The 11,894-nt window shown below is 39.7% G+C and overlaps 1 protein-coding gene across 1 annotated transcript; it reads left to right on the top strand.

Annotated features, from left to right (window-relative positions):
• Positions 1-1,554: 1,554 nt before the first annotated feature.
• Positions 1,555-11,148, top strand: IL4R (interleukin 4 receptor; the record flags this gene model as incomplete). Its single annotated transcript, XM_010171725.2, has 9 exons — positions 1,555-1,627; positions 4,434-4,575; positions 5,441-5,595; positions 6,681-6,835; positions 7,427-7,583; positions 8,389-8,488; positions 9,101-9,170; positions 9,309-9,385; positions 9,488-11,148. Coding segments are annotated over exons 1-9 (2,590 nt in total), but the record flags the coding sequence as incomplete, so codon positions are not given.
• Between the last annotated feature and the right edge of the window lie 746 nt (positions 11,149-11,894).

Here is an 11,894-nt window from a genome sequence, read left to right as displayed (position 1 = left end):
TTGCCTAGCTTGTATTTATTCTATTTGAATATTTGACAATAAATGTTCAGCAACTATGCTTGAGAATCATCCCAGTTTTAGAGAGGAGTTATTTGAGGGAATATGGCTCTGGTAGTGTGCCTTTGAGGCTGCACATCTGTACATGTATACAGTGCGCACATGCATACGTCCAAAAGGTCATTAAATTTTTCCTAAGCTAATCACTTAACAAGTTTATAGTGCACCAGAGTTGCTGGTCCTTCGCCAGTGCCTTTTGTCTTGTGTGCTGGTGAGACTCAAATCTGTTAGAGATATCAAAGGTTGTTCTACAACTGTAGTTGGAGCAGAGGGTGTTGAACCACCATCAACAAAGATATTACAATGGTCTCTTCTACTTCAGAATCTAACAAAACTTCTGTGGAAAGCCCAACACCACTCTCCTGCTAAAGAAGGTCTTCGGAGAAGTTCTCTGCTCTTTATTCAGTCACACGGATTGAATCATGAGGTTTTGAAATCAAAAATAACATGCTGCCTGGGAACTTTGCACCTGGAAGCAGAGCAGCTGTAGCACACAGGTAGTAGGAATGCTGCGTCCAGACTCCAAGATTAGAAAATACCAAGAGCATAAGAGGAGGGGACAAAAGGGTTGTGTATTAGCAGTCAATGTGCTACTGAGCAAGTTTTATCCCTCTTTATACTGAATGCAAAGTCATGGTTATTCCATAATAGTTAGCATGACTTTACCTACAGATTTACCAAAATTTTAAATGCATAACGTACATTTTTAATGATACGAAAGCTGGTAGCCATATCTAAACCAAAATATGATCTTTTACTAAGTGGCTATATTGCATCAGCAAAAGAATTGTGGGGAAATAAGTTTTCTAAAAATCTCAATTGTTTAATCTGTTTTCAGTTTACTTAAGCAGCTCTGCTATGTTTAAAGAATTCTAATACACAAAAACTGCATTATTTTCCTTCTCCAAGTTGTGCTAATTATATCAGGATTAGGTATGTGCTTGACAACTTCTTTCTAATTATTTACTGTTTTAATGAATCTGCATTCCGTTGAAGCAAGGCTCACAGGTCTTTGCTAAAATATTTTTCAAGAGGATGATATTCTTATTGTCTAGGGTACTGGTGACAGGACTTGGGGAAAATGTTTGAGTCAGTAGACCCTTCATTGTCAGATTCTTTCAGTTCTCTGAGTGGAATCATAGGACATTGGTGGAACATCGATTGTCAGTGATTTTGGTGTAGTGCTAACCCTTTTAATAACAGCTTTGCTTTTCTGTAGCCACTGCCAATGTCAGTCTAGTATCCTCTGGAATTAAAACTTTGCAGAAAAGTCTTCTAGATAATTTGTATTACCCTTATTCTTCTACACTTCTCATTGTTTCATGAGCTAACTTTAGGGGGATGAGGCACTGCTGGGGATCTGAATCCTAACATCTAGCAGAGTGGTAGGAAGAACTACACCCTTACTTTAGCTGGGACACTGATGTAAGCTTATAATAATGTTTTCTGTTGGCAGAATTTCAGCACTGCTGGTCTTACTGAACCTGGTCTGTGTCAATGATGGCAAGAGTCCCACATGCTGCACTGCATATGCTGTGGATCTTTTTCTTTTCATATACAACAAATGAAGGTGCGTTTGTCAATGTTTTAAATTATTATATGCATATTATATGTGAGAGCGCATTGCCTGGGTCGTCTGATCTAGGTAATCCTACATTTTCCTGTAAATGATCTTTATGAAGGTTTAATGTTACTTACAGCATGCTGTTCTAGTTGAGGATTAGAAAAGAAATCCAGTATTTCAGTTCACTTTTTTAACTACACAAACTGAAAACAAACTTTATATTGCATGTGGTTTCAAAAGGAAATTCTGAAATATCTGAGGTATAAAAAAAATTAAGTGTAGCAGAGATGGAAAAGGGAGATGGTCACAGGAAAAGAATGCAGAAGATAATGAAGAGTTCTGGAAAGGCATGAGGACACTGAAAGGCAAGATAAAGTAAAGCTGCTAATCATCATAGCTTAACACAGCAGGAAGAGCTTCATTTAATTGAAGTATTCTTGAAAGTGTAAGATCATTGACACATTGGAAAATAATAGCATCATCTTTAAAGGGCTTAAAATGTTAGTACTTCTTTTAAAAGTGCATCTTAAAGTGGAAAAAAAGTAACAGTAAAAATACAAATGGCAACCCAATATACACAACAGCAACAGGTTAATTAGATAATGATTCTTTTACAATGAAGGAGCAGTGTGACTGTTGCAGTATTGCAGAATTTTAATCTTTAACTTGCTCCTCTTCTGATGATTCTTGGGTTTTTTTGAAGAACCAGAGACTATGCAGAAGAAAGGGGAATTAAATGTGGTGCTGCCACCATCCAGAAAGGATATAAGAATGATAGTTCTTACCTACAAGACAAGTATCTAGCCTTAGTAAGTAAAACAAAAGAAAACATTTGAACACTAATGAAACTGTGAGCTGCAGTCAGTTCTAGGTTTATAACTGGTCAGTATACCAGACAATTTAGATTATGGTTTTTCTAGAATTTTTAAATGGTTCCTTGACATTGCCATACATCCTCATTTGCATAAGAGAACCTCACTAAGCTTATTGAGCTTTCTCAAGTGATCTGGTTATTGAGGTTACTTAAGTGATCTGCTTGGTAGTCAAGTTTTGTGGGAGGCCTTTTAGGAAAGCAAGTGAAAGTGATGTATGGATTTTAATGAGAGTGAAAACCATACACTTTAAGTGTTTCTTTGAGTCAGGTTTTTATTGAAGTACCAGAGGGTTTGGTGGTAGATCTCGTATGTAATGTTATCATATCCGCTAAAAGGCATCTGACCGTCATGTTTATTACATTTGCAGATACTGTACCGTGTCAGAGTATGCAGAAGTTATATCAGAGTAAATAATACAAGTGGACTACAGAAAAGTAGAAATGTAGGAAGGATTAAATGAAATTAGGTATTTTTGACAACAAAGGTTTTTTCTTGGGAGGAATAATCTGAAACTTAGGCACCTATTGGATAAAATAAGACTGTGAAACAGCAGTGGCTGAAGGACAAGGACCTTGCAGGATGTGAATTGTTGGCAAGTTAATCTTGAATTTGCAATGTAAATTACAAGAACAGAGAGTTAGTAATGTGCTGGGCCATCTAAACAAAATTATTTACATCCTAAAGAGAAATGAAATCATGTCTTTATATGGCTCTTGTATAATTGCTACAGGAAACCTTCTAGCATAATGTCTTAGGAAACTATCAGGAAAATATCAATAAGATTGTAAAAACTAGCCAAAGCTATTCTAAATTTTTGTGGGGAATTGAGATGTAGAGTAGGAGAGAAGGATTTAGATCTGTACAACTTGTTCAGGAAAAGGGAGATATTGGTAATATTTACCAATAACAGAGAAGTCAAACATCAAAAAAGGCAATAAAAAATTGTCCAGGATGATAAAAGTATTAGCTGTTTCCGACTTCTTCATTTAGGAACCATCACATTGTAGTACCACATTTGGCACACTGTTAGTCCTAATAACAGCATGACTTTACTGTCATACAGCTCTTCCTCTTCTATTCCTTGTCTCACTCATGTGCAGTGCATTGAAATAATGGAAAATGAAGCTGGAAGGGATACTTACAATTGTGTATTCCATTTCCATGTCCAGTTCTAACAAAGATATTTTGACCATTATTTCTGGTTTTTTTTCTTAAATACTAACACTGAAAGAGATTTTAAACACATTTAAACACAAAATGGGGAGTACAGAGACTTTGGGCTTTTCTGTAACCTCAATGCCTGGAACTATGTGGCTAAATCTCTCCAAGTTTCTAAACACTATCATAACAATGAAACATAGAAGATAGAACAAGAACTACTGAGTGAAATTAAGAAAAGGTGTATACTAGAAGAAAGCCTGTGACAGGGAGATCTTCTAGGCAATGGGGAACTGCTCTGGGGAGGCAGAGGTTGTGCATGTGGGAAGCTTAGAACCATTGTTCTGTTCAGATAAAGCATGAGTACAGGCCTGTAGGTAGTGATCTTCATCTGACTCATCTACATTTTGGCTTTTGAACCTTTTGTATTTAACCCATAAGGTTATGATATTTTATAATTAAATGTTGATGTGTTTTTGATAGAGCTATCAGAATCAGATTTTCCACGTTTGGAAGACTGTGTTGGATGAGTTGTGCCTTTCTATTTTAATACTACTATTGCAGACCTTCTTCCTCTCCCAGACTGTAGACGTTATCTCCAGAAAGGTGGAGACATTTGGTGACATGCATCTCTTTCCATTTACCCATAATGCAAAAAATAACAGTGCTTTCATTTAATTTATAGATAACTCTGTGTAGACGAAAAAGTTAATGTTTCTGCTTAGTCCAATTTATTCTTTTGATTCTCTTGCTTCTCATTGTGTACTGCCTTTCCCTAGTTATGGTTGCAGGATATATACAGGAATTTGCATGCTTCACTGACTATGACAAAGAGCTGGTTTGTCACTGGAAGGTACCTGCACAAACTAATTGCTCCAAAGAATTCCTGCTCTACTACAGGAAGGAATTGATTTCTCCGACGTAAGTGTTTAATAAGATGTTTCATTATCATTGTTGGAACTTCATATATCTTATAGCCATTATCAGCTTTGATTCCCTCCATCTACCATGGGTATCTGGGACAAAGTGTAATCCAGACTATTCTTCTTGCCAGGAGGAAAATGGGTTGCTGCAATTAACAGTATGGTCTGTTCAGCGGTCTACTCTTCTGCAGACCTCTGCACTGTTAGCACAGAGGAGCAATCAGGTCCTACTTGTAGGAGTGGTAGGGCCCATAAGTTTACCCAGCCTTCATTTAATGCAAAATTTTCACCTCCTTCAGGAGGAAACTTACCTGATTTACTAGTCTGTAGCCTGTGTGAAAGGTACTCTCCCCTGGAGCCCAGGTGATTATCTCTGCATACAGCCTAACTCCACGTTGTCCCTGTTCTGCAGCAGGGCCGGTCATCATCACCTGCAAAGGAAGATGCATCTGGGCTCTCTTCTTCCTCTCCATATGGTTTCTCCATACAGACATCCAAATAAACTCACTCTGTACCCTGTAGTAAGCCTGTTCCTATACTAATAAGCTGTCAGTCCACTCCTTCAGAGGTTGAAGTGTGACAGAGGGTGTTAATTTTTCCTCTTGGGATCAATCCTTAGCCTTTCTGTCAAGTTTTTCATTTGTGTGATACAGATATCCAAGGAGTGTTTGGAGAGAGTTGGGTGTTTGAGAGTTTGGAGGAGCTCAGCTTTGGTTTGGATTTCGAGTTAAATGTTTCTAGGAACAGAGCTTCTTTGTCTCAGATTTTATTAGCTCTACACATTGGGAAGCTTGATGTCACCTTTTCAAGAAATATTATGCCACACTCTCTAAATATCACATAATTTTCTGCCTGTTTTTCAGAAATCGTGTATGTGTCCCTGAGAATGAAAAAGACAGTTTAAGGTGCACTTGCATAATATATCCGGAGTATTTTGTATCAGGCCTCACCTATATTTTAGCTCTACAGTTCAATGGGACTGATACATGGAATTACAGTGTTACACCAGCACTGGTTGGTAAGAAACTGTTTACTTTGTCACCAAGACATCTGGTTCCAGGCTTTGCAATCCTACCTAACTGGTTGTTCATGTCATTGAAACAGTTTTTCCTTATCAGAGGTGAAAAGTGCCATGTTGGCTTAAATGCAAAATCTGTTTGTCTTAGAAACCTAGTTCTGGAGTAGATTCTTACGGAAAGTGTATAGGTAATGAGGCGAGCACAGAGTGATTCTTCCTCTAGCTGTACCTTCTCAGCAGTCAGCCAACAGCAGTTTGGGGGCTTAGACATGTCTTTAGTGCATTTTACTTGTGGCTGTAGAATTCAAGGATGAAGAGGAATGTGCTACTTCCAGTTTCTAGAAAGACACTAGGCTATCCCTACTGAAATTTCTTCCATTCCTGTCTCTGTTATACTTTGATTTTTCGTGCTAGTTTAATCATCCCTCTGAACAGAGATTTTTACAATAATTGCTGTTGGATTATAACAACCAATGATAAGAAGTTTAATTACTCTGCTCTTCCACAGGACAGAGCGTAGATACAGCTTATGTCTCTCTATAGGCACCTAGTTTGTTTAAAACAGTGTGCTTGTTCATAACACTTGTCACCTTAAACATTCGGAGAAATTGTTCACATGCCTTAGACAGGCACTCATCTGCATTGACCAGTTGGTTCTTTTCAGAATACTTGGTTGTCACTGCTGCTTATCAGCTGACCAAGCGGGAGCCTGCATTGGTTTCTAAGAGACAGGTAGCCAGGACAGCCTGGCTGTGAAGTTGTCAGAAGGTCTGTGCCTACCCCATGGCACAGCATGCTATTGTGAGGGTGCAGGTTGTTTCATTTTTCCAGGCTGAAAACTGCATCCAGCGCACCAAAAGGTTGGACTTGCAGTTTGTTCAGACAGCTTGAAGATTTAGTGCTTTTTAATGGATACCTTGCAGCTGCTCTGTTTTCGCCTCTATATCCTTGTGTATAGTGAAAAGGTCTAAATGCATTAACTGCAATGAGATTCTGGTCTCTGGTGACCGTGTGTCTCCCTGCTTCTCTCCATCAGTGCTTTCCCATTGCCATGTTCTCTTTAATTGTATTTTTTTAACATACAGTTAAGCCAAGGGCCCCCAAAAATCTTGCCATTGAGAAGGTTGAAAATGGAAATTTCAATCTGAGCTGGGAGGAGAGCTACTCTTCTTCACCCATGCTCTCTGGACATTCAGTCATCTATGAAGTGAAATACTGGAGAAAGCAGCACCCAACAGAGGTAAGAGACAGCCAGTCTCTTAATTTTCTGTCTCTCTGGAGCTTTCGGGTTTAAAAAGTCCTCTGAAATGTCTTTAAACCATTTAGTTAATAATAGTGTAAGGGCAAGTCCCACAATGTTCCTGATCACACACTTGCCACAGGTTACATTGCCCCAGGGTGGTTCAGCTGGGTTTTAAAGGATTGAAACTCTTCTGACTGCTACCCCAAAATGGTCTGCTGTTCACAGTAGACAGGCAGAGATTGAAAACACAGTGCTTCTGTTCCCTGAACTTCATTTGCTCCTTAGACATCAGGAAGCTGGAGGCTGTTCATGACTCCGGCGCACTTGAGGCATTTCAGACACCCTCCTAAACAACCCAGCACTTTAGAGCTGGGCTTCTTCTGGTAAGGGGAGAACATGCATGGTGGCATGCCACAAGTACCACCTGCTCATGACAACAAAATGCAGTATTGCACACAGCAGATGAGGTATTCAATTTGCTCATTTATGAAAGGTCGCTGAAACACATAACGCTATTGTTATTTAATTCCTTTCACTAACCTTCACCTCATAAAGAAATCACAGTGAACTTTCTCGCTTTCCTTTCAGGTTTCTGTAAAAGCAATTAACTACCAGGCAAAAAGCTTTGAAATTACTGCAAGCTCCTTGAGGAGAGGCTATGATTACGTTGCAAGTGTAAGATGTAACTATATAGAGTACCCGGCCTACTGGAGTGAATGGAGTGAAGAAGCTGAATTTCACTATGGTAAGAATTGTAACAAATGGCAGCTTGATAAAAGGATCAAATAGTTTTAGAACCCATATCATACATACCCCACTGCTCTCCTCTCAGAGGAGAGTTATGGAATCATCATCTTCATCCTTTTGAATGTGTCGTGGCTACATCCGTACAGGCTTTCAAAGAGACTAAACATAAAAAGGCACCTCCTGAGGAAACTACGGAAGAGAAGACCAAGGGAAGTTGGATTGTTTAGCCTTGTGGAAAAAAAAAAGACTGAAGGAGATGTGTGTATTCTCTATACGTATTCACATGAAGTAAACACCAGGGAAGAAGAAGATCTATTTAAACTAAAGAACAAAATTGACATAAGAGCAAGTGGATATAAATGAAAAAGAGCTCTTTAGGCTGCAAATTAAGCGATACTTTAACCATCAAGGCTGGGGTTTATTAAAAAAAAAAAAAAACTCTGAAGAGCAATGGAGAGGACAAGAAGCATAGCTGCATGACAGTGGAGATGATAATGCCATTTTAGGGATTGTGTGACAGGTTTGTCCCTTAGCACAAATGGCCTCACAGTACATGTTGGCTCTCCCAGCTCTTAACACTCACAGTAACTGCCTGCAGTACTTGCATTGACCTTTCAGACATGCCACGCACCATCGCCACTGGTAGCTGTGTATGTTCTGTTGTTTATCTGCTGGAGGCTTTAATTTATACCCCCTTAAAGGAGAATTTTTTTAAGGTGCAAAAGAAGAGCGATTAATTTGATATTGCCAGTACTTGTATTTATATGCACATACACTTGTAAATGTATATGTTTATTTAACAGATTACCAAGTAACAGCTGAAGACATTCTGCAGATGGCTGTGCCCATATCCTGCATACTGATCATGGCTGTATCTGTCATCTGTTACTTCTGTTTTACCAGGTATCTATCATACTGTTCACACGTTTTATAGAGTAGCAGTTTGCACAGATAATCAGTTGATTAGCTGAACGTCTGGTAGTACAGGAATCTAATGTTTTGTTTTTCCTCAGCACCTTTATCTCGCTCTCTATGAGCAAACATGATATAAACGTGAATCCATTGCACTCTGTCATTTTTTGAACAGATAACTGAATATTCTCTATTAATCTTACTACAATGGGTTTGTTCTAGCATCCAAAACAGGCTGCAGTTACCAGGTTTGTCAGTTTTGGACCCCAGTCTTTGCTGGAGTTCCAGTAATTATGGTTAAATATTTGTATTTCTTTTGAAATTTTTTAGTGATAATGTGAAAGTGGAATCCTATGTGTTTCACACATAATTTCAAACATGATTAGAAGAACATGTGACTGTGGTTGTACAGAGCAGTCACACGCCAAATATATAAACAGTTTTGCACTAGTTTAATGAAAAGCAGCACTTGGCGATGCACAGAACAAGCACTTCCTGTTGCTGCAACGTAGGTGGCTAAGAGGGAGAGAACAGAAGAGGGAAGTGTACAGTGATGAAGCCAAAATCCAGGCAAAGCAAACAATTTTAATTCTTCCCTTGCAGAGTGAAGAAAGAATGGTGGGATCAAATTCCAAATCCAGCAAAAAGCCATTTGGTCGTAAAAAATGTCAAGGTAATATAAAGGCTTTGCAAAAAATAGCTCTTCCTGATCACCAGAAGTAGAATATGTAGTAAGTGCTATTATCTGGCTAGTGCAGGGGATACTAAATACAATTCAATGTGTCCTAAATCTCATTTGTATCTTTCTCAGTTTTCAGTTTTGTGCTACATTGATGAAATTAAGTTCCCTTTCCAAGATTTAAAGCGGAGTCATATGGAAAACCACATGTAAGTAAGATAAAGGAAAAAAAAAAAACAACCCTCTGCTTTACAGCATAAAATATTTTCCTATTACATAAACTGTCCTTTCCTTTTGACTTCCAAAAACAGAAGTTGCAAGGACTGTCTCTCTCAAAGTTTGTCAAGCCAAAACTTCAAGGGAAAAGATAACATCAGAAATACTGAGAAATCTTGCAGTTGCCACAGCAAGTCTGGAGAGTGGTTTCCAAAAGGCAGCGGTGCAGTTTTAACCCCTGAGACAATTCTGGTTGAAGAGTCTATAGAAATCTGTGAATGTTTAACAGACATTGAGTCTGAGAGCCAGGAAGAGACTAGTGACCAGATCGCCATATCTGAGCCCTGTGAGAGCAGTGTCAGTGCTTTCAGAGAGCACACTGAACACAATGACGCACTAGCTAGCATGTTTATTGAGCTCCTGTCAGATGAAAACAACATGCAAGACAATAAAGACCCAGACACCATCACAGATGAGAATAAAACCTTTGAGAAACTTGAATCAGAAAACCCATCACAGCGAAATCTAAAAGAAAGTGCAGCCCAGAGTCAGCAGCCACGTGATATTTCTCATACAGTCTCCCTTTTCACCAAAGCCTCTCAATATGACTACAATTGCAGTACAGCCAGCAAGAAGTCAGGACAATCAGAAGAATCCTTTGATTCTGGGTATCAGAGCTCCAGCATAAATTCTGCTTCAGTGGATGCAAGAGATCTTCAACATAGAGTTCATCAAAGCCTTTTTCCATGTAGTTCTGAAAGTCAGCATGACTTCTGTGTCCTGATCCAGGAATCTCCAAATAAACCATCCTTTGGGACCAAAAAAGGCAGAATAAACAACCCTACACACGAGAGTTTTGATACCCTTGTGCATCCCTCCATGGAGCTGTGTAGCTCTGCATATAAGAGCTGTGACACTCTTATCTCTCCATCCATGGAGCCCTGTGGTTCTGCATACAAGAGCTTTGATATTCTCGTGTCTGCGTTCAAGGAACCAAGTAGCTCTGCGTACAAGAGCTTTGATACCCTTATGTCTCAGTCTATGGCTAACAGCAACCTGCCTCTGACAGAGTTTTCAGAGACATCAGAACTTAGCTGCAATGGTCAAATTTATCAACCCCCTAGCAATCAGACATGTTGCACCAACTACAGATCTCCTTGCACTGAGCTTGATTTTCAGAACACCTGTTCAGAACATACTGATTTTCCATCATTCTCCACACATGCAAATGACAGTGCTTCAGCTTTCCTACCAGAGGAGGAAATACATAAGCAAGTAACATGTCAAAATGTTCAAGAGAAAGCCAATATAATTTCTTGCCCCACTGGACCTCAACCATCTGGTTATCAACCTTTTGATAATGCAGTTAAATGCAGTGGTGCCTACTGTGACAATGACAGTGACGTTACCTCTAGGTCACTGTATGATCCTTTCATTAGCCTTTTGTACAACAACCTGGAAGAAGCAACTCCAGATACCATAATCCATGAATGTGACCAGAGGACAGATGACCACGTATGTTCAATTGTACAGGGTTTTGACTGCAGCATTGTTCCAGGTTTAGCCTCTAGTGAGAACGTCACACAGGCCAGTGACGGCAGCCTTTGGATAATCAATTCTAATGAGCTGTCTGGTGATAGCAAAGATGAAAATACCAGCAGAGATGAACAGCTGTTGCATTTGTTAGAGCTGAACTGTCAAGATTTTAACAGCAGAGAAAGAACTATAAAGCAGACAAACCCTAACAGCTTTACCTGTACTAGTAAAGAAATGCAAGAGAGCAGCAGTAACAGACTAAATACTGACTTTCACTGCCACAGACACAACCACTTCAGGAAAGCTGGAAATGTGGGGGAAAATAAAGAGGTGATAAAGCATGCAGTAGGCAGGAGGTGTGGCTCAGCAGCTAGTTTACCACAAGAATCACTGGACAGCATTGGGCTAAACTTAGAAAGCAAAACTGCAGAGCCCCTAGAGCTTCTGGTCTCAGACAAGTTGTCACCTCCTCTTGTTGAGGATAACTCCTGTCCTTCTGATTCTCACACTATTGGCAGTGAGGGTTCCAGGCTGGCACCTGCAGTTAAAAAAAGAGCAGTAGAACTATTGAGGGAAAACAACAGGAAGAATGAGAAAAAAGCAAAAGTTGTTCAAGCCATTGCACAGGAGGACAACTGCTACATGAAGGTTGCCTAGCCACGCTTGCTGAGTTTCTAAATAAACTGTATGGCAAATTGAAATGTTGCTTGTTCTTCCAATCTTGCCTGAAATGAGGGCTGCTACAGTTCAGACATGGATTCAGTGGGTTGTAACACTCACTGTAATGCCCGCAGACACATGGTCTGAATCTTGGGATCGTCCTGTGCAAGGACAGGATTTGGACTCAGTGATCCGTATGGGTCCCTTCCAACTCCCAACATTCTATGATTCATGCCTGCTGCAGCGCTGGCAGCTGGTATGTGATGCAGGACCCTGGGGAGCAGTAGGGATTAGCACCTAACAGTT

The sequence above is a fragment of the Antrostomus carolinensis genome, unplaced genomic scaffold (genome assembly GCF_000700745.2).
Source record: "Antrostomus carolinensis isolate BGI_N321 unplaced genomic scaffold, ASM70074v2 scaffold18137, whole genome shotgun sequence".
Classification (NCBI taxonomy): Eukaryota; Metazoa; Chordata; class Aves; order Caprimulgiformes; family Caprimulgidae; genus Antrostomus; species Antrostomus carolinensis.
The sequence above is the reverse complement of the archived record's forward strand: the minus strand, read 5'-3'. Positions and strand labels throughout refer to the sequence as shown.